At 38.6% G+C, this 27571-nt stretch overlaps 6 protein-coding genes across 10 annotated transcripts; 3 read left to right on the top strand and 3 right to left on the bottom strand.

Annotated features, from left to right (window-relative positions):
* Window positions 1–401: 401 nt before the first annotated feature.
* On the bottom strand, window positions 402–4648 carry jam2b (junctional adhesion molecule 2b). The gene is made up of 10 exons (XM_033987212.2): window positions 4525–4648; window positions 2872–2937; window positions 2690–2800; window positions 2465–2614; window positions 2157–2338; window positions 1978–2086; window positions 1784–1891; window positions 1272–1290; window positions 1158–1197; window positions 402–1005 (listed from the first exon to the last, which is right to left on the bottom strand). The coding sequence occupies exons 1-10, from the start codon at window positions 4565–4567 to the stop codon at window positions 967–969; spliced, it is 867 nt and encodes a 288-aa protein (XP_033843103.2). The 5' UTR covers window positions 4568–4648; the 3' UTR covers window positions 402–966.
* A 1043-nt stretch (window positions 4649–5691) lies between these two features.
* si:ch211-160b11.4 (low affinity immunoglobulin epsilon Fc receptor) lies at window positions 5692–9673 on the top strand. The gene is made up of 6 exons (XM_033987132.2): window positions 5692–5788; window positions 6031–6744; window positions 7849–7931; window positions 8021–8158; window positions 8318–8429; window positions 8510–9673. The coding sequence occupies exons 1-6, from the start codon at window positions 5752–5754 to the stop codon at window positions 8572–8574; spliced, it is 1149 nt and encodes a 382-aa protein (XP_033843023.1). The 5' UTR covers window positions 5692–5751; the 3' UTR covers window positions 8575–9673.
* A 2080-nt stretch (window positions 9674–11753) lies between these two features.
* Window positions 11754–13260, top strand: mettl21cb (methyltransferase 21C, AARS1 lysine b). Its single transcript, XM_033987213.2, has 5 exons — window positions 11754–11864; window positions 12167–12242; window positions 12314–12468; window positions 12542–12659; window positions 12811–13260. Exons 1-5 carry the CDS (start codon window positions 11754–11756, stop codon window positions 13203–13205), a joined length of 855 nt encoding a protein of 284 aa, XP_033843104.1. The 3' UTR covers window positions 13206–13260.
* On the bottom strand, window positions 12811–16738 carry LOC117389451 (rhodopsin kinase GRK1-like). Its single transcript, XM_033987129.2, has 7 exons — window positions 15835–16738; window positions 15382–15509; window positions 14916–15073; window positions 14764–14847; window positions 14570–14694; window positions 14305–14506; window positions 12811–14220 (listed from the first exon to the last, which is right to left on the bottom strand). Exons 1-7 carry the CDS (start codon window positions 16531–16533, stop codon window positions 13931–13933), a joined length of 1686 nt encoding a protein of 561 aa, XP_033843020.1. The 5' UTR covers window positions 16534–16738; the 3' UTR covers window positions 12811–13930.
* A 248-nt stretch (window positions 16739–16986) lies between these two features.
* On the bottom strand, window positions 16987–22438 carry tfdp1a (transcription factor Dp-1, a). 2 transcript variants are annotated; one of them, XM_033987131.2, is made up of 12 exons: window positions 22317–22438; window positions 20629–20710; window positions 20487–20553; window positions 20251–20372; window positions 19854–19975; window positions 19611–19779; window positions 19382–19528; window positions 19222–19290; window positions 18978–19129; window positions 18731–18897; window positions 18110–18188; window positions 16987–18030 (listed from the first exon to the last, which is right to left on the bottom strand). In XM_033987131.2, the coding sequence occupies exons 2-12, from the start codon at window positions 20638–20640 to the stop codon at window positions 17892–17894; spliced, it is 1245 nt and encodes a 414-aa protein (XP_033843022.1). In that variant the 5' UTR covers window positions 20641–20710; window positions 22317–22438; the 3' UTR covers window positions 16987–17891. The 2 variants fall into 2 exon arrangements, with proteins under 2 accessions (XP_033843022.1, XP_033843021.1); XM_033987130.2 differs by lacking the exon at window positions 22317–22438 and adding an exon at window positions 21304–21411.
* A 984-nt stretch (window positions 22439–23422) lies between these two features.
* On the top strand, window positions 23423–27086 carry dcun1d2a (DCN1, defective in cullin neddylation 1, domain containing 2a). Of its 4 annotated transcripts, none has more exons than XM_033987134.2 (7): window positions 23423–23503; window positions 24543–24759; window positions 24823–24991; window positions 25266–25396; window positions 25473–25555; window positions 25653–25749; window positions 25820–27086. In XM_033987134.2, exons 1-7 carry the CDS (start codon window positions 23501–23503, stop codon window positions 25897–25899), a joined length of 780 nt encoding a protein of 259 aa, XP_033843025.1. In that variant the 5' UTR covers window positions 23423–23500; the 3' UTR covers window positions 25900–27086. The 4 variants fall into 4 exon arrangements, with proteins under 4 accessions (XP_033843025.1, XP_033843024.2, XP_055086411.1 ...); XM_033987133.2 differs by lacking the exon at window positions 23423–23503 and adding an exon at window positions 23553–23656; XM_055230436.1 differs by lacking the exon at window positions 23423–23503 and adding an exon at window positions 24074–24160 and having other exon boundaries at window positions 24549–24759.
* The last annotated feature ends 485 nt before the right edge of the window (window positions 27087–27571 follow it).

Consider the following 27571-nt stretch of genomic DNA (forward strand, 5'->3'; position numbering starts at 1 on the left):
CTTCTCTAGATTTGTATATGAATAAATAATGGGATCGTTTATGGTTATTTTGAAAACATTCATATAAATTCATGGCAAACTAAAAGTGCACTAATTAATGAACTCTCACAAACCTTTTGGCACATCACTAGTTTTCACTCGAAAGAAATATCTGGCCATAAGCAGAGTTAGACTGGCTTTTTCAGACAGAAAAGAAGCAGAGAGTCCCACCCCCAGTCACCTCACATCCCCAAACGTCACACACTGACGCTCAAGTTTGTAATAGAAACGTTTTATAATTAGATTAGGACAGCGTCTACCAGTCTGATCTTGGTCACTAAGTTGTGCTTTTACTCTTTCAGGGGGGAAGAAGAACTATAAGACTGAAAATAAGAGTAAAGCAAAGTAGTCAAATGTATATTATTTTATTGAAGTTTCGGCTCAGCAACATTCAGTGTGAAGACACCTGTTCAATTTTCTTTTACTGAAAATGAGTCAAATTTACATAATCCAAAATTGTTGTGTCTAAAACAAACATATTAAAGCAATGGCAGGTGTGTAAAAATATATAAAACTTTAACAACATAAAAGGTCTTATTCACTGTTAGGTGGAGCGTAATAACTGCCCTAACTTTAAATGCCCTTTTACAGATACCTGATAAAAAGTTTGTTCTTCATAGCTCAATAGTGGAATGAGAATATAAATAAATCATAATTACAAGAGAAGAATGTTTCATTGGTAAGGGCAGAAACAGTTTATCTGTGAAGAGAACAGTAAAGAGCTTAAAAACACCACAATCAAGTATAAGAAAATAACTAGAAAATAGATTATATACAGACACACTTCATAAGGTAACACAGTCAACACATACATTGTAAAGTACAATTTAAAAATCTTGCTTTCCAAATCCACCAATCCACTCTTATGAGACAAAGTTTTCAGTGCGGCTCTCACAAAGTGTCCATCTGACATCCAGGGGTCGTTTTTCAGATCATAAAAGACTGAGTCGGCTTGTATGTCTTGAGCTGTGAGAAGAGGAAAGAAAAGTCTATGAACTACTTCCTGTAATTACCGACTGGAGTTATCAACGACTTATCAAAACGAGCTAATGGTGAGCCGGTTTCATAGCAGCAATCATAACAAGGTCAGCATGATAACAGTGGCTTTGATCACTCACGTTGCGGGTGGGAGGAGGAGGGGGGCTGTACGGGGACGGGCTGAAAGACAATGTGACAGTTCAATAGGAGAATAGAAATGAAGCAAGAGGCGACGTGGAGAGACAAACACTCACCTTTTTGTTTTCTTATTTTCTGTGGAATGGACCAGAAAAAAAACAGGTATAAAGTTATGGCAATGAACAAATATATAAGTTTCACAACAGTAATATTGGGCTTATAAAATTTTTGATTATATTGACCCACTTTTTCCATAAATGTAACTAAACCGTGCTTTCTTTGTGGTGGCACTTCTGTTTAAGTGGGAATCCCATTTCTTTCAATGGTGAATTTGGGAAAAGCTTCGTTGCTAAAATATTATATGAAGAAGGGTGAGTTGGGTCAAATATTTATGTACAACAATAAGTCAACAATACACCAATTCTCTAGGATAATAATAAAATAATACAACCCGAATGATGATGGCGGCGCCCACAGCTACTTTCGGATTAAGGTGAAGAGTGTGTTCTGTGAAATACTGACTGTGAGATGTAACCTAAATGCTTGAATTAGAACTAATATGTTGCCCTGTAGGTTCTTACACATACATGACTGCTATTGGTTTGAAGTCCGTACAGTAAAAACTCACTTCCACAACATCCTCTGCGGCGACACAGGCACACGCACACACAACAGAAGATAAACAGAGCCACCAGACCAGCGGCCCCTGCGATCAGGATGCTCAGGTTCAACGGATCTGCACAAAAACATCAAAACATGCAACAGTAAATCCATGAGGTTAAAGGGCACTGCCTCAGAATGTACCCAGGCCTTAATACTTACAGTCAATTATTTTGAGTTGTTGTGCCACACAGCTCTTGGGCGCCCCTGCATTGTTGGAGGACTCACAGCGATACATCCCTGCGTCGAGTTTGGAGACACTTTTAAACTTCTGCTCCAAACAAAACAATAGGTCAGTGGATGCAAAACAAAACCGGTCTATGTGTCCATGTTTCACTGACCAGTGTGCCTTTGCTGGGGTCTATGTTGTAAGGGGTGTCCTGTGTAGCTGTCAGGCCCCTGTTGTCCTTGTACCAGCGGTAAGTGGCAGGAGGCACGCTCAGCTTGTCCTTACACAGGAGCTCCAGGCTGGAGCCCACAAACACTGGACTGGGCACTTCACAGGATGGGATATGAGGAGGCACTGTTAACAGAGCCCAATGATTAAGGGTGAATATGGAAAATGTGTGGTTTCAAGCTAGATAACTGTTGTATATGTTGAAAGGAAATGTTAGCTAGAACGAGCATATACGATATACAATGACTGTACCTAAAACATTGAGGCTGACTGTAGCCTCCCCGAGGTTCACATGGTCCTCACTGGCAGTGACCTCACAGCGGTAGTCCCCCGAGTCCTTCTGAGTCACGGAGTGGATGGTGAGAGTGGCACCCTCAATCTTTGCCCGTGATGCATAAGAATCTTAAGGAGAAAGTGAAAGTAAATCAGACATTATTTCAAACATTTGCTCTAATAAAATCATGTAAAACATCTTACTGGTAAACTTATTGTTGAAGTACACAAATGTGACGCCTTTTCCTTTTTTCTTCCACTCAATGCGAGGGTTCTGGTCCTTCTCTGTCCTGAACTCACAGGACAGCACAGCATCTGAAAGCACCAATATCACTTTTGCATGTTTTCCTTTAGAGCAGTGGGTGTGAGCGGCTGTATGATCTCACCAGTGTGCTCATGCACCTCTACACTGGGTTTACTGCTGCTGACTGTCACTGAAAAACAAGCAGGACCTGTAGGAAAGAAAACACAGCACTTAAACGACATTGACTGACTGCTAATGAAAAAGGACAGTTCTTTTCCCCTGTCTCACAGTAACATGGAGCCTATAACATAGACCCTGGTGGTGCCAGGCGCAGCAGAGGAATGTGGGAAAGACGGATGAGTCTCTGACAAGGCGTTCAACTCCGACCAGATAACCTCCTCCAAGGGTCTGTCCCTCGCTCAATCACAGACACAACAAAACAATGCCAAGCAGTAAAGCACAGAATCCTGTATTTTAATTTATAGGTTAGGAGATCCAAAATATACAATAACGCACAAATGTGCAGTTTTAAGTATATATTCTTGTCAATTCTTTTTGCAAACATAGTCGATCTTTGCGACTGTAGTAACCTTATCCTCCTCAGCTGGCACCACTGTCATCATGACACACACTGATCACTCCTCTGACCAAGTCGGCACTCAGCACATTTTACATTATAAACACTAAAGTACTCAATAAATTAATTCATCAAATATAACTCTCCAAACTAAAGACTTCCACCTGTAGGATCCACACATAAGGTGCTCTCAATCAAAACCAAGAATGAATTAACATTATTTTAAGTTTTTACAGATATCATTTAAAGGTATAACGCCTTGAGTTTTTCTTCAAGAAATAATAATGACTGAATATTTCCCAGATCTGTGATGTTATTGTTCCACATATACCACAGTTATAAAGGCTGCAGATGTTTAGAAATGGTCTGATTGGTCAGATTGTGACAAAAGAAGAAAACATCGAGATCCTCTTGTGTAAATATAACAAAGATCAAAACATAAGGATGCAGTGATGTAACTACAGACGTAAAGATTGTTTGGAGAATAAACTTAACATCAAATGCGTGTTTCAGAGATAAAAAGTGGCCTTTAAATCTCCGTCTAATTACCACAGGGGTCATGAGGGGGCTATCTACAAAATGAAACGCTGGGATCTAGCAGAATCCTGTCTAGATCTGCTCTATCTCCCGTTCAAACGCCATCAGAGCAGCCTAAACATAAACACTGCATTTGCCACGCCAATCAATTATACGGCTACCCAAGAGTAGTCCATCACCACAGCGCACCAAATCACCTCACAGGAAACAGACTAAGACACACCAAATCACCATCACCTCACAGGAAACCGACTAAAGACCAGACTAAAACACACCAAACCACCATCACCTCACAGGAAACAGACTAAAGACCAGACTAAAACACACCAAACCACCATCACCTCACAGGCTAACAGGGAACAGGCTAAACGCTCCAAATCACCTGTCAGTATCATAGCCTACAGTTCACAGCACATGTTTCTGCATAATCACATTAGGCCACTTGTTCAGTTTGTGTTAACCTGCATGAAGCTGCACATTGCTTTAACACTGTTCTAATAGAAAATGAAATAAAAAAAATAAAAAAAACATTATAAACGCATATTATTTTTAAGTTTGGAGCATAAACCAAGTTTGTCACGAAAAATGACCTGAACCACTCTTTTAACAAACTACAGATAGCTACAATATTTCTACTAATTGCATTTAGGCCAATTAAGCAACTAAAAAGAGAAGTCTTACAAAAGAGCAGGATGACGAAAAGAGGCAGTGGCAGCATCTCCATAGTGAACAGATTTGTGTCCCGAGACAGCGGTGCACTTCGGTCTGAGGAGTGGGTAAAGTCTGGATGAAGGACTTCTCCAAACTTTGCAGGGTCTTCACGTTACATCTGCCGCGGGGGCGCGCGCGCACACACTAGATCCAGCCCTGAGAAGGAGCTTTGCAAAAAAAAAAAAAAAAAAAAAAAAACTGACCTCAAAACTGACAACAGTTGAAAATCATAACAGACAGGCTTAGGTATATGAAAACTGTTATCACTGCACATTATTTATTTATGTGCCTCAACCCACTGAACCCATTAAGCGCGTTTGGGGTTAAAATTGCTAAATGAAAAAAATAAAATAAAACATTTTAGAGGAAAATAATAAGCACAGTAACTATTAGCTCAAACCAGAATTCAACCTGTTCAGACAATAATTTAGCAAAGATGATTATTTGTTTAACTGCAAACCAGAGCTGGGTTAAAGTTCAGGGTGGACAGTTGTAATCAGAGGTGCAGAGATGGGACAGCTGCGGCCCCGCTACTGTGGCCTTGGATATTGGGTTTCTGGGCACTAGAGCAGCACACAACAGCACATTGTCAGAGAGCGCTCCTGTGCGCACGTGCTCACAGTTGGTGCGCACAGAGAGCCGCAGACACGTGCACACGAGCACACACAGGCTCTGTAACCCTCAGCAGCACCTGTTCTCCATCCACTACCTCAGCTGCTGTGCTCGTGTAGGCCTAATGTCATCTAACATACACTTTACACGTCAGTCACAGCACAACTGGGCCACAATACGAACCATACACCCACATACAAGGACCCCAACAGTTAAGGAGCTGTTTGGAGTGTTTGGGCTTTAAATCACTCAGTGGGTTTTGGCTACAGGTCACACATTAGGTCTAAGGTAAGTACAGAGAAAAGTGTCCTCTTAATTTCATCTCCTTCAATGCCAACCTGGAGCAAAGCCTGCAGAAAAGCTCATGACTCATGTTGATAATGCATTTTTTTAACTGCTCCTATCATGAAAGTGTCAACAGGAAAAAGGAAATATGTTTCACTGGAAGGTCTGATAAACATTAACTCACAAGGAATTAAACCAATAGCTTCAGATAAGGATAGTAAATATAAGGCAAGCGGTTAACACTCAAATAAAACTGTGGTAGGAGCTTCATTGGATTTAACGAGGCTTCACTGACCCACAATGAGGACACTTGCATTGCTTTCTATGGCCCTGGCAGGTATTTATTCATGATTAAAGATTACAATAGAACTCTAACAAAATTATATTATCTACTATTAATCTGAAAAGAGCCAATGCATTTTATATTGTATTGTATTACTGGCACAGACTCTTCATAATTTAGACTTCTATACGTGGGATATACATGACTTTATTTAATACAAACAGGATTAAGGCATGATTTAAGTGACTCCTACTTAAATTCTAGCAGCATTGTTGACTGTCACTTTCTTTTTGCAGTTGCTTTGGGATTGCCATTTGAGAAAAAAGAGGCACAAGCTCCTCTTCCAGAAGCAGACCAGCGCCCTCTGGTGGGTGATCTGTTGCCAGTGCAGGGCCATGTGATGGTGGAAAACCCTGCACCACAACCTGGACTGAGCAAAGATCTCCAAGTGTCTGACTCACATCCAGATATAAAGGGACAAATGCCTTTAAGTGACCAGGAAGAGCATGTCCGAAGTGAATCTACTGAGGGATCATTAACTAAGACTGATTTAAGTGGAGACAAGAAGGAAATAGAACGAGAGAAAAATTACGCACCAATTGAAGGAGCCAATTTAAAGTCTGGGCTTAATGAATTTACAGAGAATGGAGGTGTGGGAGGCGATCTGGAGCAAACAGCAGAGATTATTGAGACTGTGGTCAAACAAAATCAAAATAAACCCAACCAAGAGCTGCACAGAGAAAGTCCAAAAGAAACAAAATACAACTTAGAGCAGCCAATGATGGAGCTGGAGCCACTGACCGATGAGGAAATGCAACAGGACGGCCTGTTACACCCTTCTTATATGGACAATGCTGTGTATGAAGACACATCAATGTTCTTGGAGTCTGAAGGCAGTGGACATCAGTTTATGAAAAAGCAAAATGTACCACAAGCTGTAGCCATGGAAGAAGGCCCTATGTTGATTGAACAGTTAGAAATGCTGCCCTCTGAGGAGCAAGTGGTGCAGGGTAATAACATTTTAACAATCAAATCTACATGAATGAACAAGTAATGGAGACTTATAACAGGCCAACACTTTTAATGAGTTAAATGTTCATTTAGTTTTTACCTTGGTATCAAATATAGAATGGTTGGGATATAGGTTTTCAGAAGTTTAATGCCATACAATGGAATATTCCGGGTGACGTTATGTCATATTATTGAGGCAAGCAGGTTATGCACCCCCACCAGTAAAGTTATAAACACAATTCATTCATAAGGTAATTCAAAGTGCTTTACAGAATAAGAAAGGCATTAAATACAACAAATCAAAACATAAATAATCACAAATAATCATCCTAAAAATAACATTAAAGGAGAAAAGTTCAGAATAAAACCCTTTCAGTCATGTGCACAGCTAAACAGAACTGTTTTGAGCCTGGATTTAAACATTGTCAAAGTAGAGGCCTGTCTCACATCTTCAGGAAGATTGTACCAGGTTTCAACTGCATAAAACTGAAACACTGATTCTCCATGTTTAGTCCTGACTCTGGACACCAGCAGGAGGCCGGTCCCTGGAGTCCTCAGAGTGCGAGATTGTTCATATGGCACTAACATGTGGGAAATGTACTTTGGTGTTAGGCCACAGAGAGACTTGTTCACAAGCAGAGCTGCTTTAAAGTCTATTCTCTGAGCCACAGGAGCCAGTGCAGAGACCTGAGCACAGGACGCATGTGCTCGTACTTCCTGTTTTTAGTCAGGGCCCGAGCAGCAGTGTTCTGGATGTACTGCAGCTGTCTTAAGGCTCATTTGGAGAGGCCAGTGAGCAGGCCGTTACAGTAGTCTAACCTACTGGAGACAAATGCATGGATAAGTCTCTCTAAGTCTGGTTTTGACAGTATATCTTAGATTTTTAAAATGTTTTTAGATTGTAAAAAGCTGCAGATGTTATTGATTTGATGTGGCTGTTAAAATTCAAGTCTGAGTCCAATATTACCCCTGGATTTCTAGCCTGATTTGAAGGTTTTAGAGAGAGAGACTGGAGGTGATACAGTCAGTGCGCCTTTAAAACTTGGGAATTTCTTCTGCCTCTGCACTGTGTTTAATAGTGTAACCTAACCTTTTATCCATAGGGCGGCGCTCTTGCCCTGGTGTTGTGCTTGAAGGGAAGTGTTTCCAATTTTTCACAAACCCCAAGAAAGCCGCAGACGCAGAGGTAACATTATTAGGATTTATACAGTCAGATGTAACTAGTAGAGCGCACTATATTATGTTTGACTTTTTTTTTTTTTTTTTTTTTTACAGTACTTTTGCCAAGAAACTTTCCCTGATGGCCACTTAGCTGCTATCACAAGCCCAAATATTCACAATGAGATGATGAACCTGATGAGGCAAAATGGGGGCACTCGAAGAACGTGGGTTGGTGGGATTCGCTTCTTGGATGTAAGTAGATTGGCCTATCAATAACAAGGATAGACTGTATATATAATCCATAATAACATAAGTGATAATTAGCACATTTAAACAAACAAAGTTAAAACAATAGAAATAAAAAGTTAAAACACTGGCGATCCTTCTTACTAATTGTACCTACTGTGTCAGACTGGACGTTTTGTGTGGTTGGATGGGTCTCACTGGCTCTATGCTGATTGGCTGTGGGGCGAGCCAAACAATACATCCAATTTAGAGGACTGCATTGAAGTGCTGGCATCAGGTCTGTCTCATCAAGAACACTTTTTTTTACAAATATTCAAATCTGTTGCAAATCTGTTGTTTACTTTTTGTGTTTTTCAGGAAAGTTCAACGACTTCACCTGTTGGGAACCCCAGGCTTTTATTTGCTCTTACCCTTATCACTAGGCTAAATGTCTTTATAGATGTTTTATGTTGCCCACTATTGTTTCTCACGTTGATTGATCATAACATGTAAACTTATTGCATGCAAATGAAAACACATGCTTTGATTCTAATACATTTGATGTGTTATTTTTTTGCTTTCTGTTTATTATATTGGCCTATCATTAGCCCCTGTACATTATTTTTAGTTTTAATCTACCTAGTTCTTTTAACCAATGAGAAGGAGACGCAGACCTGTGTGCACCTGTGTCTCAATCAGTAGTAGTTCATATCAATTTGTCTTTGAATTGCATCTACAAATACATAGCCTCACCCGCAGGTCCATTCACACTATATCATAACCTCCACTTCATTATATTCTGGTACATTTGATTAATATCTTTTGTCTTGAAGCAGCTGGATCTATTGTATACCAGTTTACACCTTGCATCTAAATAGCAGGGGCTTAACACTTATTAATGGCTCCACTGACACATTGGTACTACACATGCCACTACTGTAAATCCTTATGGGACTCATGTGGGAGGGAATTACATTTTCCACTGGCATACACAACCTTTCCATGACCTCTGAACATGAAGGTGAGGATTATCAACTCAGTAGTGACAACTAGTAGCTCTTTATCCCTCTATTATCATTTCTGCCTGTTCCATGTACACGCAACACAACACATGCATATTAAATCCACCCACAACAAACACATAGGCACAGCATGTAACCAGTAATCTAGTGCTTTAAAAACATACTCTGGACCTGTGTGAGCCCATAAGACTGACTATTGTTCTTTTACCCGGAAAGGTGACTTCGCCTGGATTTAGGAGATCAGGCACCAGTGTGCATTTCCAGTCTATTTTTAATATAGGTCCAAATGCTTTGGAGTAAATTGAAGGGGTAACAAATGTTATATTTAGACCATACATATTTCAGATCGAAGTATTTGTATTTGAAGATATGCCCTGTTTAGTGAGGTGAATACTTTAAAATCTTACTAATCATCACACGTTTATGTTCTAAAACAAACTAGTCTAGACGACTTATTCTAGTATAATAAGACAGACCAGTTAAGTAATATTTTCTTACGCTAACAATTTACCTTCTGAACTACTGGATTTTTTTTCCACATCCTGAAAAACTGTTTTAACTTTTACATGATTCTTTATCTCAAAAACATTTCTGTGGGTCTAATGTCAACATCAGTGAGAGAACATGGAGAATGTGCTATTCTGACATGCTCCAGGTTCCAGATCGTTCTGCCTTTGGAAGAAATCACGTGAAATGTTCTGATTGTTAAAACAAAAACTCTTTTAATGAAATGTTTTACAATGAACTTACAAATGTAAATGTATGAATAAATAAAAGGGAGTTAGGTCTTACTTAACTTATAATCCTGAAACTCACTTCCAAAAAAAGTCTTTCACAGCATGGTGAGTATTGTAAAATCAGATACTAATCGATACTAAAACCAGCATCGAAAATAGACAGTCATTTAACTTTGATCTTTCTTGAACAATCTTTATCAACAGCAGAACCACTTGGTGACTGCAGCACTGTTATTTGTGCTGAAAATCACATTCAAGTGTTTTTGTTTGTTTTTCATTATTGTGGTATTGAGTTTGATATCAAGTATCAAGCCTTTTCTTTAGTATTGAAATCAATTTTGAAATTTTAGTATCATGACAACACCACAGCTCACTGAGCAAAATTAAGGTGAGCAAGGGTCAGCCATGAACCATCCACTATTATTGGAAAATAGATTCTTTATCTGTTGGGCTAAGTCGCTGCACGTCCAGCTGCTCTGAATATCTGAAGGATTCTGATGTCAGTGTCATGCTGCTGACTTATACTAGCTGTTCCTCTAGCTGTGGCCTAATGTAAATAGATGGGAGGAGCCTGGCCGTCAACTCTCTGAACACTTCACATACTCTGTTTTAGAGTAATATGCTTCTCAGACTGTGGGTGAGAGTCCAAGCCTAAATTCCCTTAAACAATGAAATATGGACAGTTTAATAGGCAGCGAATTCCACAATGACAATACAGAGTGAGGTCTAATACAGATCTAAGGACAAGACATAACTCAAGAGTAATTTAGTTACATTTTTGGACAGTAATATTAGTAGTTTATATATTACAGTTGTAGTATGGATCAAACTGTCAACTGGTTCAGTGGATAAGCACCATAATACCGTCAGATAAATGAATACATAGTTCACCACTTAACACTGTATTATGTTGGCAGGACAACATGTTTGCACCACAAACATAATGAACTCCCACAAATGTAACAGGTGTTACTCTGTGGCACATTTGGTTATTATGTTTGTGATGGAGAATTGTTATTACGTTTGTGGGTTTCTTACATTTTGCTTTATTATGTTTTTGGGGCCTACAACAATGTATATTGGCATTATCTGTTGCTTCCATTTGTAGAGCTGAATTCTCTGGGCTCAGCTCTGGAGGCATGTCTGTATAATCCCACGACCATCAAAGGCCTCTGTCTCCATGGTCAGTCATAAAATGTTTGCATTGGATATGGCCTGCTGTGCAAAACAGAATGTCAGCTATGTCTATTATCCTTTTATAGGACACAAATGTAGCAGTACTGTGCACTCTTTGTGGTATCACTAATACATGAGTGTCCTGTCAGGACCCATAATAGTTAAATGAAATTAAATCTGCACAGAATAAATGGCAAAGAATGTAAATTATTGAGTTATTATTCTCTAAACACCTAAAAACCTTGAAGCCTTAGTGTGTTAGTTCAAGGTTTGCACATTGAGCTATAATTTGAAACAATAAAACACTAAATAGCAGAAACTCTGTGAAAATGAATTGTTACAGATTAAAATACCAAATGAAGTCACAACTACCCCAACTTCAAAGACTAGAAAACTCAAACGTGTCAAGTGTGCATCATATGGAACTGACTATGACAAATGAGATGTTTACCAGCCAGACAATACACCATAATAAATAGAAAAGTGGCAAACAAATCAATATAAAAAATTAACTTAAAATACAAATCTCCTCACTCACATCCGAGCCTCTTAAAAAGTCTTAAAGTACAGAGCTCAGAAAAGATGTCTCAGTCCTACATCTGCCTGTGTTATATTATTAGATGAACTCTATACATTGTACCGGATACACTGACATACATAATTGAGTTAAGGTATTTCTGTTTGGACATGGGGCCCCAAGGGGTGTGTCATGAACAACAGTGCATCTATAAACATGACCACATAACAGCCAATGGCACACACCAAGAGGAAAGCAAGCAAGAGTTAACCACATTACAGGTAGGTAACTGTTTAAGCTTCTTAAATACATCAGTTGTTTTGTATCACTGACTGTTCCTATACTCTAGGTTTACAATTAAGAATCAACAAAGCAACCCCTGAAATAGCCATAGAACAAACACTCTTAAGGTTGTACTCACCTTTTTTTCTGTAAAAGATTTACGTTTCTGCGCCAATATTTTGAGCTCAGCATTTTTTCATCAAAGGAGTTACCAGCATCTGTGGTATAACTCCCAAAGTTTGAGAACAATTATAGCATTACAACGTGTGATCAGTAATTATATTCTTAATATTGTTTATAGATGATGGAAACACTACCAAAAAAACAGACCCCACAGGACAGAAAGCATCAAGTGGAGCAGAAGATGGCTGATGAGGGTATACCATATCAGTCTGCAGTATTTCTTTTAAGGGGCGTACAGTATTGTAAGAGGTTGTGTGTTCATCAGACCAAAAACTTATGGCAGTGGAGGCTCTGGACCGCAGGAACAATTGGGAGCCCACTGTCTTTTACTCACTGGGGAAAGAGTCCTTCTGCTTTGTGGGACATGACATCAGCATCAGAGAGTCTATAGATACATATGGTGCTTTGATATGGCCTGGGGTAAGTGTAGCCAATGGTTGAATAGTAAAACGCTTTATCTTTTGTAGATGTTTTAACTGGAATTTGTTTATAGTGTGTTGCTTTGTGCCATTTTTTGGAGAATAACCAACAACAAGTCAACCTTATGGATAAAGCAGTGCTAGAGATCGGTGCCGGGACAGGGCTGCTTTCCATTGTGGCCAGTCTGTTAGGTAAGATATGTTTTGTGGTGAAAATTATTTGTCAAACATTAACAAAGTATTGTATGCAAGATTTCAGCATAGGCCTACCTAAACACTGTATGTATTGTGTTAGTAGTTAAAATATAAAAATGACTTGCATTAAGCAGTTTTATTATCTTAGGTGCCTGGGTGACTGCAACTGACAAGCCAGACATTTTGTCCAATCTGACATTTAACCTTTTGAGAAACACAAAGGGTCGCTCACGGTACACTCCTCAGGTGGCTCCTCTGACCTGGGGCCTTGATCTGGACAGAGACTTTCCCCATCCACCATTCCACTACGACTACGTGCTGGCAGCAGATGTGGTCTACCACCATGAATGTTTGGAGGAACTGCTGAAAACCATGCACCACTTCTGCAGACCGGGCAGTGGCACTACTCTGCTTTGGGCCAACAAGATCCGTTTTCAGTCCGACCTGAGGTTCACAGAGAGATTCAAAGGAAATTTTAACACAACGTTGCTGTGCGAGCTCCCACAGGAAGAAGTCAGGATATATATGGCCACAGCAAAGTGACAGAACATTTTATCTGTGGTTTAAATGGTTCACAAAATATTGAAAATAAGTAATTAGAAACATTCAAACAGTCACACTTTGTATTATTCTTTATAATTCTGCTTGACATTCCAAAAGTGTTTGATCATATGGTGATAATGAACTTTGTTCATATTTGTCTAACATTTGTATAACATCAATAAATAAAATAATTAATGCATTTTCTATAAACTGTATTGACATGTACATTGAAAATATAAATGATGCTGGAAAGGTTTTGAGTGCGTATCAGAGGACATGTTTGCTGTAAAACCAATGACAAAATGTTTTAAAAAATGAATAGAAGTACAAAGCCTAAAGGTGAACAGCTTTTCTGAAAGGGGATCCCCCACCCGGTTGTTTCCACAGAGTTATATTGCTTTGCCTGGAATGTTCCATAGTGTGGCATTAAACCTATCTATCTTTCATTTATTAAATAACAAGAGTTTTTATTGCTGTGGTGGCATCTGTTCATTTACCTGAAGATGAGCAGGTTTAATGCTAAATTGTGGAATATTCCAGGCAAAGCAATAACATCTCAATGCAATGGAGGCAGGCAGGTGGTGGTCTTCCCACCAGAAAAGTTATATATTGTACCTTTAACACTAGATATTAAAGAAGGCCTATAAGATAAGTCACGGAGGATGCGTGGCTCACTGTGTTTTGATTGAGGAACTTTTTTTTACTTTTTGTGTGGCAAAATTAGTTTAGGACATGCAACATGTGGAAGACTTTGGTTGCTCTAAAATGGACTCTCTACGGAGGTCATTAGGAACTGTTCCATCTGGACCCCAAACATTCAGCTCTCCGTAAATGCCCATCTCAATCATCTCTTCCTGCCATGGGATGGATATATTGCCTGTTGAAAATTCATCAAAAAAGGTCTTGTCAACATCTTCCAGGGCAACTCCTTTCACAGAGGAAAAAACCCCAACGTCATCCAGACTTTTAGCATACACCACTCTGGAATCCGGTACAAAAGGAGGAGGCAGGATGCCTGAAGATGCAAGAGAAAATGTTTTAATAAGGCACCACACATAATAATATAATACTGCCTTTTTTAAATTTTGCTGTAGGCTACCTGCATTCAGCTTCCTCCAATTAATATTGTTAAAAAATGGATGTGCACGGAGTTCATCACAGTTTCCATTTTTGAAGCCCATTCTCTTACTAGCTTCTTTTGCCAACAAACCATCACAGAGAGCTTTAGCATCATCACTGAATAAGTCACAGTAGGTAACTTCCAATGTTAGCATACGCTCTTTCATCTCCTCTTTTTCAACCTAAACAAATACAAGGTTTTACTTAGCAAGTGCATTTTGGCTGAAAGCTGTGGAAATACTGACCTTCTCTCCCCTGTTCCTAAATGGGTTTTTAGCAGCAATAAACTCAAACAGTGTTACACCCAGAGAAAAGTAGTCACAAGCGTTGTCATACTTCTCTCCTTTCAGCATTTCTGGGGGCATATACCCTGTGCAAAACACAAAGACCATTTGAGATGTGTGCAAATAATAAAACTGCATCTGAATGTAAAACCTACCAGGTGTGCCAGCATAGCCCTTTGTCATGGTCTTCCCTTCTTTCAGCTCTACAGCTAGGCCTAAATCAGATATACGTACATTTCCTAAAATAAAAGATTTTATGTTAAAATACAAACATTTTCAGAAAGAAATTTGTCTAAATGATAATTACCATCATTGTCTAACAATACATTTTCAGGTTTGAGATCTCTGTATATGATCTGTTTCTGGTGTAAATGCTCTAAACCCTGGATTATCTGAGCGGCGTAAAAACAGGCTCTAGGTTCATCAAACCCTGGGTTGTTCTCATCCACCAGGTAGATATGGTACCTTTAAATACAAACACATTGTAACTGACGAGTAAAAAGTCATTCAACAAATTGAAGATGCAAATATCAAACAAATATAATAATAATAATAATAATAATAATAATAATAATAATAATAATAATAATAATAATAATAATAATAATAATAATAATAATAATAATAATAATAATAATAATAATAATGATGATGATGATGATTAGGTAAGACTACATAAAGCAGTAGGTTACTGTGTGTACTGTGAGAGTACTGTAATGAGAGTAGCACAATAAATGCAGTATTTCCATTTTATGTAGTAAAGGTCAAGTTACTTGAGATCTCCACCATTCATGATCGTCATCACCAGACAAAGTTCCTCTTTGGTCTGAAAGGCATATGCCAGTGACACAATAAAGCGACTGTGAACCCTCTCAAGAACGCGCTTCTCCACCATCGCCCCCTGTTGAACAAAAAAACACATGGACACTACAAAATTAGGTGCAGATTTCAGCTGTCAGTTGCACAAACTAGCCCAAGAAAAAATTAAAAGACTATAGATGAGCGTGACAATGACAATAATTTCAAGCCTTAGTAATCTCATCTGACAATGAGATCTGTTAAATACAGGGGTATGGGGCAAGATGATTGCAAGACAGAGAATATCTGACACACAGCTCACAATTACACAACATTATAGTAATACCTTCTCCATATCTATCATATCTTCTTCTGTATATTTAACTATAGTAAACATTATGTATATCAGAGAAGCATGTGTTGCTCACCTCGTATCCTTTCCTCTTCTTCAGTCTCTTCTTGTTCAGTTTTTTGCAAGCATACAGTTTCCCTGTAGCTTTCATTTGACATGCCGATACCTCCCCGAACCCCCCTTTGCCCAGCACTCGGAAATCTAGGAACCAGTCTACATCCATGGGCTGCATTTCAAGCCACTTCCACTGCAGAAAACGCTTCAAGTACATACTCTCTAAAAAGAATGTGTAGGGAGCCTCTCGCAGATAGTCCAGTGTTGAAGCCAGTGCAGCAGCAAACAGATCATCACCTGCAGCCTCTTGGGATTCTTTCACTTTGGCTATAACTTCCTCAGAAATAAATGGGCAGTAATGCTTGGCGGTAGAATCCATGTAGCGCTGGACTATCTTTGAGGCTTTTTTAACTCTTTCCGAGTCTTCTGCCATGTCATAGTCCTCAAGATCTTTCCACAACCGACAAGCTCCATGGTATTCCTGTTTGGAATCAAGAAATTCTCTAAACAGCCGTTTGCCAATGGGCTGTTCTACACATACAGAATCAAAAGCCAAGTCCAGGGTGTCTCTCAAGTCTTCACACACAGTGATGTGGGGTAGTTTGAGGCGGGCATGATACTTCTTATCCCGCGCTGCTGCTGGGTTAGACCCATCAATACTTCCTCGAGCATTAATGTAGGCTGAATTTGCTACCACAGTTGTTAGACCACCAATATCCATGATGTATGGCCAATGATCATCTGGCAAAGACGGTGGATCTACCTTTAAAACTAGAGTGTAGCCTTTGAAGAAGTTGCAGATCCGTTGGAGACTAGGGTCTGAACAGTGACCAAGTCTGTACCGGGAGAATCCCCACACACACCTGAGTCAACACCTTTCAATAATCCACTAACACCCTAATGCCCCAGACAAAGGCCTCAAGCTCTTGTAAAACAGAACATCACAAAGGTCAAACAGATCTGACCATGTGAACAGTCACTGCAGATTATATGTACATTGTACAATTTATTTTTTCGATTATATTATTTGATGTTGACCATGTCTCAACCTATAAGCCGACCAAACTTACAACAGGCCACGGCGGTGCACAGACACACTGGTCACTGTTAGCAGAAATCACATTTAACATGTCAACATAAAATTCATATCAATGGAATAATTATAGAAACAAAATTAAAACAATCTATATTTAATTTGCAAACTTATATTAGATTACACAAAAAGTATTTGGAAGAGTCAGTACACGTTGCTCAATTTAAAAGGGATTGTTTGTTACAACAGTTTTGTTTTGGTAGGTCTATTTTACCACTGGCCTCTACAGGATACTCTACACTACAATTGTCATAGAATTCTTACACGTAATAAACAAAGCTTATTTACCTATCAAAAACCTGTGTTATGAGGGGTTTACCTTGCTGGTGCCATCATTATGTAAACACTACCAAGGCATTGCAGGATAATGTAGGAAACTTCCTTGACTTAATACAACAAAACAAATCTAACAAACATGAAAGCAGCTGCCTACAGAACAGAAGCCGGGCCAACATAATGAGAGTTAAGAAATCATTTCTAAGTTTTGCAGGAACACAAACAAAAATCTATTGACAAAATGGTGTAGCCACATCCTTGGATGGTATGAGAGCTATAGGATAACCAGAGTCCTTGGTGTGGCGTCATCAGCATGTTAAAGCAGAAAATTGGGCCATCCCACAACTTTTGATCATTAGGTCAGCCACACGTTCATCGCAACACAGAAATTCCACAACATACATTACACATTCTCCAACAGCAGTACATTTTACAGGTGGTTCTAGTGGGATGGCTTATCAAGACACAGACTGGACATACAGTTTGTTGATCAACAGTTCCCTTCAACATCTCAATAGGATGGTTCAGGTGCTTATGACGCAAACGCAGAAGTAAGGGCGCATTACACACCTGTTTTTTTCTTTCTACTGAACCTCACCCCTGAGTAAACCAGAAATGCAGGCATTGAAAACTGGGGAAAGGGGACATATTTCCCATAGTGAAGGTGACTTTAAGGACTGTGCTTGTTGGAGCCGAGAGGTGTAGACAGGTTAGTCTTCATCGTCATTCTCATCATACTCATCCTCATCATCATCATCCCCCATGTAAGACACCGGAGTCTCCACACGAGAGCCGCTGTAGTGAGAGTCATTAGAGCTTGAAGCCATGGTGCCATCAGTACAGCCATCACTGTTAAAACATTGTATACAATATTACCATGGAATACTTCATTACTGGGGAAAGTAAGGGAACTGTGAAGAGTTCTAACCTGCTAGCAGGGTATCGGGCTCCATTAGCAGAAGATCCACCAGTCATGTAAACATTACTAATGGGACCCTTTGCCATTTCTAAAAGAAAACACAGGAGTTGGCCATAGCATCGACTTCAACAAAGTCAATTTTTTTTTCTATTACAGTGGAACAATACATAATTAGTTGAGAAGTTGCTAACTTGATGCAGCATTTGATGATGCATCGAGCATGTCATTTAATACAAGTTAATAATATTTCAGATAAATACAAAGACACATACACATCACACTCAAATTACTCCTGATGCCAAGTTCAAATTGTTTTGTACTGCTTATTTTCTGCTTACACTTTGCTCATTGTAAGTGAGAGATTCAAGTCAAAGTGGGATGTAGGATCTGCCTGTGATATCAGATTAAGGTGTGAGTTCAAACTTTGTATTAGACGTGGGTTTATTGTAGCAGTAACAGACATTTCCAGGTTCCTACCAAGCCCGAAGATGGCACATGTACAGGTTTCCAATTGATAACTGAGTAATGAGGGCATTTGCTCTTTTTAGTTAACTCTTACAGTGTTCAGTTGTATTTGAAATATAATTCAAACCATTCCTCAAAACAGCGGTTACCATCTAGGATACTTACCAATAACATAAGGTTCCAGAGCTTTTGGCACCAAGCTGCGCGCAACTTTCAAGTCTTCTGGAGAACATTTTCCCACTTCCAAGCCACAAGCCATACCCATACGTTTTAACACCTCAATGTCATCGTGGATCTCAAACATGCTATCAAAATTGAACAAATACTCAAACCTGCAAAAAAAAAAAAAAGGATAAGTTAAATGATGTTCAATCATTTGTTAGTTCGGTATAACATTGAACAAAGCAAATACTTGTCATTGGAAATGCTACAGTCAATCACGGTCTTCTTGCTGGTGTTGACAATAATAAATGGAAGATGTATAATTGAATTTGGAGGTGGAGGTCTATTTGCCTGTTGTTCAGTCTGTCTGTTCCGTTGCACCAAGTTTTTGAAAGCTATTTGCTGTACAAAGAGAAATACTATGTAAGTGATTACATATTCCTTGAAGTAAAACTACATTCTCTATTGTAATGATACAAATACAAGCTTCACACCTGTAGAATGAGCTCTTGAAGCTGTGACTGTTTTTGTTTAATCCTTTCCAGCCGTCTTTGCCTCTCTACCTAAAGATTTAACATAGTATTTTTATGTATATGCCTTTAAAAAGAAAATGAAAATTTAAAAGCTATGTCATAATATATTGAGTATTCTTACCTCAAGGTTTTGGCACTCCTGAGCTGAGTTAGTGGGCAACCCAATCCATTTGATTTCTTTCTTCTCTTTAGAGATAATGTTCATGGCCATCAGCACATTGAGTGCATCATACACACGCCGCCGAATGTTTTTCTGGTCATACACATGCTACAATAGATTGAAATGACAAGACGTTATTGATGGGCTCTGGTCCAGTTTAAGTGTAAATATAAATATGCGCAGAACTTACTGCGTCATTGGGTGACATGTGGTTGTCTGCAGCAGAGCTGAATTCTGCAACAAGTTCATCAGCCACTTCATTATAGGTTGTGACTCCTTTCTTCTGAACTTTTTCACAGACTTTCATAGAGAAGTGCCTCAGGCCTTTGCCATTCTTCTCTCCTTTCTTACCACGTTTACTAAAAAACACACTTGTCAGTTATTCTTTTCAGAGCAAGAGGTTTTTCAAGACTTTGGCACAGTAGACACTTACCCAGATGACCAGGGAGAGGCATCTGGTGGTTGGCTCTGTGTAAGAAACTGAGAGCTGGGAGTATGTGGACTGTTTACCAATATTGCGTTGGATACAGTTGGCCTCTGTGGTGTTCCAATTACCTAAAATATACATACAAAACAAATGTTATAAACATAATTTAATTTGCTGTAAACTAGTGATATATATAAACCAAAATCTGTTATGTATCCTGTCTATCTACATAATCAGATGATGGGTATAATCCTGCTGACTGCAGAATTGATAAGCTTAGGATCAAGTGCCTTTATCTTTCCTCTGTCCGGTCACTGCACATGCATGGTATATCAACGAGCATTGCACGTAAGCACAGTGAGTTACCTGTAAAAGAACTCTGCTATAGCTTTGTGGAACTTACCATGTGTGGAATATGTGGCATATGTGCAGCGATGTTTACATTTGACGGCCCAAGTGTTTTAGGTAGTAATTGCTTGGCCACAGGGGTAGCTGTGGGCTGAACAGTAACCAAGGACAGGACACCTATGTCAGGGAAAAAAAGTTAAGTTTAGTAGCAGATTACCAATTACAATGTATTACTATATTCACATTTTGTTAGATTATCTTCCATTTTATCAGAAGTATATTGTACATTACCTTTACTAGGACTCAGATTCTGATCAATAAAAACCTTTAGCTCTCCATTTGTTTCAATGAGACCAGCCTAACAAGCAGAAATATGCATGAAAACTCAACAGCAAACATTTGTAGCACAGAAAGAGTCATTATCATTACTTACATCTTTAGCCATGATCCCAAAGGACCGAGGGTGTTAAGCTTCAGTGTACAACTGTAAGTTCCCGTTTGTCACTTTTTAAGCCCTTGAAATACACAGAATAAACTAGTGATTTGTAAATGCACTTCTCAATTACGTGATGATGTAATGCCCTGCAAATCAATATGCTTAATTCCTCCAAGTTTCTGTGAAAAAGGCACATCTAAAAACAAGTAACGCAACATTTTTTTACGAACTATTCTGGGTAACATTCAAAATCACTAATAACATTTTAACTTTTTAAAGCTTTAAGTGCACTGGGGCCTGTACTAGATATCGATCTCATATGGAACTTTTGCTTCATGACCTGAAGCATACTTCAAAGATTCACCATTTACTGTGGAGATAATCAATGTTACAGAAAAAAGTGGAGAAAGGTTAAGTACCTTGCTATCGAAAGGCGCCTTTATACATATCTAAACGTATAATATATAGTGTTTGTTCAGTACAGAAGGCTAACTCTTCTGCTAGCTGTTAGCTGTCCAAGCTAGCGCATGTTTTGCACGGGTTGAAATAATTGCTCGACTTTGACATTTGATGCACGGATTAATGCAAATTTACTATTAAACATATTCATTCGTAAAAGATGTAGAATACTGCGGATTGCAACAAATTAATATAGTTGCTCTATGCACTTACGAGTGCACTCTTCTGCTTCTTCGACGGCTGTTTTTGTTGGCATTGAGTTTGGAGGAAGAGGAGGTCTAAATCCCCACAGAAACAGGAAACTACAGTAATAGGCTTTAAAAGAATTTGTTTAGTGTTTTAGTACGGGGTTAACGGTTTTAAAGGAGTTTATTAATGCTTTTATCACGAGATTAACTGTTTTAATTGCTTTTCTAAATAATTTCAACAAGTTATTTAATATGACGTTACAGAAATATACAAAATGACACAAGTTAATGTGATTTGGCAGGATAAGATGCTTCTATAATAATGCAGATATTAGGCCAGAAACAGCCCACTAGTAACGAAAATCCAGCCCTGAACATGGTGGATCTCGTAGGCTTTTAAAAGCAGTTTCACTTGCATTCATGGTAATGACGCACATATAACAATAATGACGCATTGTATAGGTTTGATCATCATTTCAATTGTGTATCCATACAGTCAATGGTGTCGATGTGCAATGTCTTTTGCTCACCTAAAGAACATTGACTGTGTAGTGTGTCCAACCTACACACCGAAATCAATGAATGTGCACTTACGTGTTTTTATGTTTTGATAACAGTATTATCGGTATATTACATGCACTTTTTAATTAACCTTCACTTCCGCTTTCCGATCAAACTTATTGCACTGTTTATCTAATAACCAACGAATAATCCTTCTGACCATAGACGTATAATACGGTGACGATCTGCCTGTCAACATTCGTGTGGCTGATGCTCTCGACACACGGTCTGTGCTGTTTATGCGCTCAACAAGCCTGCGCTTTGTTCGCCTCGCGGTGATAATGGGCTAGGAACAGGCTGGAAGCTAACAGAAGCCAGCTGTCACCATTTTGCAGTAAAGTAAATACAGTCCTGTATGCGCCACGACCAACACAGCCGATTATAAACACTCTTTTAAACACATAAATAACAAGTGCTTAGCTGGGCTGCATTTTGCGTAAATTAAACTTGACCTGAGGCCATACAAATGTATCTTACCGGGGCAGTCAACACACAAGCTAGCGGCTAGTTAGCTTCTCTATCCACTCGAGGCTAAGCTACTACAACAGAGCGTCTCTCAATCGGATCTTGGCGGTGCCTCACTGTAGCTTCGTTTGATTGGATAACGTCAATGAGACGAAAGCAACTTTTTTTTTTTAACCAGAGGCTGCTTGCGCTATAGGACAGTGCCCTCTTTCGTTCAGTAGAAAAAGGGGAGAGCGCTGATACAAGAAGTTATTTGAGGGAGTAATCAATAATAGTCAAATGACTTTTGCAGAGCAACATGACCAACATCTATGATGTGATACGTCATTATGGTTATATTATAGGCCTAATTTAACAACCACAACAACAACTACTACTATTATTATTGTTGTTGTTATTTTTATGAACACTATTATTATTAACACTATTATTATTATTATTATTATTATTATTATTATTATTATTATTATTATTATTATTATTATTACAACAGAACCAATCCCAACAGGAAGATGACTATATAACATCAGTGTTAAGGTTGTTTGATAATACTTTTGTCATGGTTTTATTGGACACAACTAAAGTAAAAAATAAATAAATAAATAAATAAATAAATAAATAAATAAATAAATAAATAAATAAAAATTTAAAAGAAATAAAGCTTAATCAATAATGACTAAAAGTAGACTTTTTTGTTGAGTTAAGTTAAATTATACAAAACAAGAGAGAAGTGGCGACCTTTTTAGTCCCGTACCAATATACACTAGTAGTCAAATGTTTGGCTTTATTTTCAGTTATTTAATTTTATTTTTTTTTCCTTTGCTACATAATTCCATATATCTTGCTTCATATTTTCGATATCTTCCATATGTATCTGATAAGTAAAAACTGGTACACATAAAGAAAAAAAGGAATGAGGTGTGTCAAAACTTTTAAAATTGCTAAACACTTATTGCCACTTTTAAATGTGCAATCTCGCTGTAAATTAAAGTGGATTTACTGATAATGTTTTACTTGACTTTTCGCTCAGCTATTTCAGTGTATGTTTTTATGTGATATAATATGTTGGAGAGTTAGGGAGCTTGAGAAATGAAAGCATCTCCTTTAATGCCATGGGTGTTCTGGATGAGCACTTCCGCGCATGCGCACCATGAACAATACTTGGGCTCTCAAACTGGTCAAACAGCGGTGCGAAAATGGTAGGTAACCAAAATAAACATTAAGCCAATCGCAGGACTTGGCTCCCTTACATTTACATATCCAATGTGGTGATGATACCCAAAATCCACAATGTCTTCCATTTCTTAAGCTTGTGGTGGACAGCTCTTTGGTACACTGCTGTTATAGGGAAGGTCAGTGATATTTTGAGAGCAGCCAAGCTAGCTCCTCGTCCCGTTTTAGTCAATCTAGTAACTTCGTTTATTGCAAGTGTTAAGCATTTATACATTAAATGTTTCGTCACAGTATTCAATATTGTATACACATATTGTCAGTTTGTGTCTGTTATTAAGTTATCATACATTTTGCCCACACGTTCTGGCTAATTTTGCTAACGCTAGCTAGTCACTTATTAGCACTAGGTGCATGTAGAGGGGTCGCTTAACAAACAGTGCCGATCTAATAAGTCCATTATTATCGACACATCGAGCCTTTAAACCAATGTAAATGAAACAGAACTACTTAAAGGCCAAATAAAAGTCTCGAGTTCTACATAGATGGCTATCTCCAATTTCAGGAAACGCAATCCTCAGTTAGGTGTCCTGACAACTCTGATAGCACTTACGTAGTGTCAAGTATGGTGTTGCTTTTAATCATATAGTGTGTTTAACGGTTTAATAAATGGAGGGCAGATCAGTGTGTTCTCTTATGTTTGTGGCAGAGATTTGTAGCACTTCACGTGCATGATGGCATCTAATTTCTCTACTCATGTTACGTCTAGCTTTAGTGGGAGGGGGGTACAGCATGTGCCTTGAGAATCCACAACATCTCTTTCGAAATGCCCATGCTGGCTCTGAGTTAGATATAAGCAGTGACACTATATGAGCTGTGAACGTTAGAGGTCATAGTGTAATCTTTACAAGTATGATTTTGAGAGTTGTGTACACAACGTTTTCCTGAATGTACATAGATCTATGTACCTTGTTGTGTGTTTTGTTTTTTGCATTGCTATGTATTTTTCTGCTGCTGGGTCTGATTTCAACACCAGTGCCTGACAGTCCTTGTCCTGTGGTTCTACAGCATAAGCTGAAGTCTTCGCAAAGGGACAAGGTACGGCAGTTCATGTCCTTTACACAGGCTGGAGAGAAGACAGCTGTGTACTGCCTAACACAGAATGATTGGAAACTAGAGGTTGCTACAGACAACTATTTTCAAAATCCAGACCTTTACTGCAAGGAATCTATGAAAACATCAGTAGACCGCAAAAAGCTGGAGCAGCTTTACAATCGCTACAAAGGTACGTTTTGAGTCAATAATGTACCAGTCAACAATTCTGATTTACACTTTTTTTTAAAAATAGATCCCCAGGATGAAAATAAGATTGGTATAGATGGAATTCAACAGTTTTGCGATGACTTGTCGTTGGATCCCACCAGCATCACTGTACTTGTTGTTGCCTGGAAGTTTCGTGCTGCCACTCAGTGTGAATTCACTAAAAAGGAGTTTATAGATGGCATGACTGAACTGGGGTGAGTGTTACCATTACTATTTTCTGACATGGCTGCCAGCCCAGGGATGTAAACAGTGCTCAGAGTATCTTTGGAAGTTCTTTTTAGTGACTCCCTTGGAGGGAGGGTTTCTATTTATAGTTTCACTAAACGGTGGCTGCAGTGCTTAGAGTGTTTCAAACTAGTAATTGGAGTAGCTGTTGTATTTGAACATTTGATTTCTTTATGTATCACGTTAGCTATTTTAACACATTTGTGGTGCAACTGTTATATTTCTTGTTGAATGTTTTTCTAGATGTGACAGTCCAGAAAAGTTGAAGGCACTTTTGCCAAGATTAGAGCAAGAGCTTAAAGATAGTGGAAAATTTAAGGACTTTTACCAGTTCACCTTTAACTTTGCAAAGAATCCAGGACAAAAAGGTCTAGGTAAGAACTGTTAACGTGGGTGTAATTCAGCCTCTAGAGATATTTCCAATTAATCCAACTTTTTTTCTTTTTGCAGATTTGGAGATGGCTGTAGCTTACTGGAAGCTTGTTCTTTCAGAAAGATTTAAGTTCCTTGATCTTTGGAATAAATTTCTATTGGTGATTCACAATAAAGATTTCTCAAATCCATGATGTATCTTGATGATCTTTACCTCTTACCCCTAATTGTCTTTCTGATTGCTCTTATTAATTTTAGGAACACCATAAAAGATCCATCCCTAAAGACACGTGGAATCTATTGTTGGACTTCGGAAATATGATTGCAGATGACATGTCCAACTATGACGAGGAAGGTGAGTGTCTTCAAAATGCAAACCTTCTTTAAGTAATGTCAAAGTGAATATTCTGTTGCTTCTCTTTTAGGAGCATGGCCTGTCCTTATAGATGATTTTGTGGAATTTGCACGACCTATCGTTACAGGATCAAAACGCAAAACTCTCTAATTTATATACCAACTCTGGATGCCCAGGTTGTTTTCTTTTACAGTGACTTCATAGTTTTTTAAGACTTGTACAAAAAACAAAACTTGTAAACTTCACCATAAAAACAGAAGCACTTGAATCTGTCAGGAATCCACCTCAAAGAGAGCTGAAAAAAACTGGCTACATACTTGTCCTTGCAGTCGGAAGTGTGGGTAGGACATCGCCAGTGACACCTTTTTTCAATGGTGGAAGCTCATTATCCTGGAGTACCTTTGCCTCGCCTCTGGATGAGAGTAACATGCCCGCCAGGACTCTGCGCGTTAGCTGTGATGACAGCAGCTCTCAGAGGAGGTTCACTGGGTCTGCTTGAAAGAAACCAAGGCGAGAAATTGTGTGTTTTAAGATTCTTCTAAGTCAACTTTGTTATGTTTGTTAAGCTCTGGGTGACTGTGCGAAGCTCTAATGTCTTATCATTGGGACATAGTGCTCACTACACCAGCACAAGGACTGTTGCAGTTTTTACTGTACATACTGTATCTATTGGGACAGTTTACAGAGAGCTATATGAAGAATAATATAATTGTCAATTTATAAATACACAAGTCTTTTATGTACAGTAAATGCTGAAATCTCATACGGGATGCCTCAATATTTGTGGATGATGCTGTTATTGTTCGATGGATTTGTCATGTCAAGGAGTTGTGAGCCTCTAAATGAAAGCATGTTTAAATCATTTACATAATTTTGGGCAGTTTTCAATAATGGATTTTCACACAAGGAAGTGCTTTAATTTGAATTGATGGTTTGTAATACTATGTGTGCCAGGCTCATCCGGGAACAGGTGTCATGTAGTCAGTCTTACCACATCACAGCCTATTTTTTCTGAATGTAAAGAAGTTATTTTTAATTTTCTAAGTAGATCTGTCAGAGATGTTAATTTAAGCAGGGTTGACAAGTTTAATAAATGCAGACCTTTAGGATTGCATGATGCATATCTGTTTGTTATGGCATAATGACAGGACACTAAAGTGGGCATAAACAGGACAGTTAGCCTTACCAACATCTGTCAAATGTTTTCTGGTTGAGCCCATCTCCAGTGTTACTGAAGGTAGTGAAAATTTGAATATTGTTAATACATCATGTAAGTAGCTAAGTATATTGTTCATTCAAAATGAATAAAGCATGAGTTTTTCACTATCACAAAAGCATTTCAACTTTTTGTTGAAATTATTTCTTTGTCAAAGTATATATACTCACCAAAAATAAAGGAAAACCTTTTTAATTGGAGTTGAGGGCCAAATTAATTAAAAATTAATTAAACCTCTGGAACATTAATCTGGCCAGTTGAAGGGGTTATTGAAGTTTCAGTTGTTTTTGTGTTGCTGAGATAAAACCGCTTCACTGCAGGTAAATATTAATAAGACAAACACCCAAAATAGTCTTACAGGTGGAGGCTGCTACACGTGCTTGCTTTTTCATTTCCATTTTTTTGTAAGCTGTCACTCCACAACCCATCAAGAGCACTGTTATCTTCTCCTTTGGGCAGACAGCAGCAGCTAAAATCATATAAAATGACCTCCATCTTACCAGTGGTGCCACTCTGCCTCACCAGTTTATCAGAAACAGACTTTATGAGGGCCCCACCTCCTCTAGTGACCCTGTGCTCGCTATCTCCCTCCATGGAGCTCCTTTT

This window comes from Periophthalmus magnuspinnatus, chromosome 21 (genome assembly GCF_009829125.3).
Source record: "Periophthalmus magnuspinnatus isolate fPerMag1 chromosome 21, fPerMag1.2.pri, whole genome shotgun sequence".
Lineage (NCBI taxonomy): Eukaryota > Metazoa > Chordata > Actinopteri > Gobiiformes > Gobiidae > Periophthalmus > Periophthalmus magnuspinnatus.

Bases quoted from the DNA above. Each gene is read 5' to 3' on its own strand.
- LOC117389451 (XM_033987129.2), bottom strand. From the start codon at position 16,533: ATGGATATTGGTGGTCTAACAACTGTGGTAGCAAATTCAGCCTACATT. The intron at 15,074-15,381 runs GTAACTTGACCT...TTGTATTTAAAG, and splicing joins ATGAATGGTGGAGATCTCAA to GTACCATATCTACCTGGTGG. The intron at 14,507-14,569 runs GTCAGTATTTCC...GTATTTGTTTAG, and splicing joins TTAGGAACAGGGGAGAGAAG to GTTGAAAAAGAGGAGATGAA.
- si:ch211-160b11.4 (XM_033987132.2), top strand. From the start codon at position 5,752: ATGAGGACACTTGCATTGCTTTCTATGGCCCTGGCAG. The intron at 7,932-8,020 runs GTAACATTATTA...TTTTTTTTACAG, and splicing joins AGAAAGCCGCAGACGCAGAG to TACTTTTGCCAAGAAACTTT. The intron at 8,159-8,317 runs GTAAGTAGATTG...CTACTGTGTCAG, and splicing joins GTGGGATTCGCTTCTTGGAT to ACTGGACGTTTTGTGTGGTT.
- mettl21cb (XM_033987213.2), top strand. From the start codon at position 11,754: ATGGGGCCCCAAGGGGTGTGTCATGAACAACAGTGCATCTATAAACAT. The intron at 11,865-12,166 runs GTAGGTAACTGT...TATTGTTTATAG, and splicing joins AAGAGTTAACCACATTACAG to ATGATGGAAACACTACCAAA. The intron at 12,469-12,541 runs GTAAGTGTAGCC...ATTTGTTTATAG, and splicing joins GTGCTTTGATATGGCCTGGG to TGTGTTGCTTTGTGCCATTT.
- jam2b (XM_033987212.2), bottom strand. From the start codon at position 4,567: ATGGAGATGCTGCCACTGCCTCTTTTCGTCATCCTGCTCTTTT. The intron at 2,087-2,156 runs GTCAGTGAAACA...TGTTTGGAGCAG, and splicing joins ACCCCAGCAAAGGCACACTG to AAGTTTAAAAGTGTCTCCAA. The intron at 1,892-1,977 runs GTAAGTATTAAG...GTTTTTGTGCAG, and splicing joins ACAACTCAAAATAATTGACT to ATCCGTTGAACCTGAGCATC.
- dcun1d2a (XM_055230435.1), top strand. From the start codon at position 24,423: ATGTACATAGATCTATGTACCTTGTTGTGTGTTTTGTTTTTTGCATTG. The intron at 25,397-25,472 runs GTAAGAACTGTT...TTCTTTTTGCAG, and splicing joins TCCAGGACAAAAAGGTCTAG to ATTTGGAGATGGCTGTAGCT. The intron at 25,556-25,652 runs GTGATTCACAAT...TATTAATTTTAG, and splicing joins TTTGGAATAAATTTCTATTG to GAACACCATAAAAGATCCAT.
- tfdp1a (XM_033987131.2), bottom strand. The intron at 19,780-19,853 runs GTAAGTGTCTAC...TGTGTTTTTTAG, and splicing joins GCCTCTCCCTGGTCATCTGG to TAAACGTGGTAAGAAAGGAG. The intron at 18,898-18,977 runs GTATTTGCTTTG...TTTTTTTTGCAG, and splicing joins TGTAGCATTTCCAATGACAA to GTTTGAGTATTTGTTCAATT.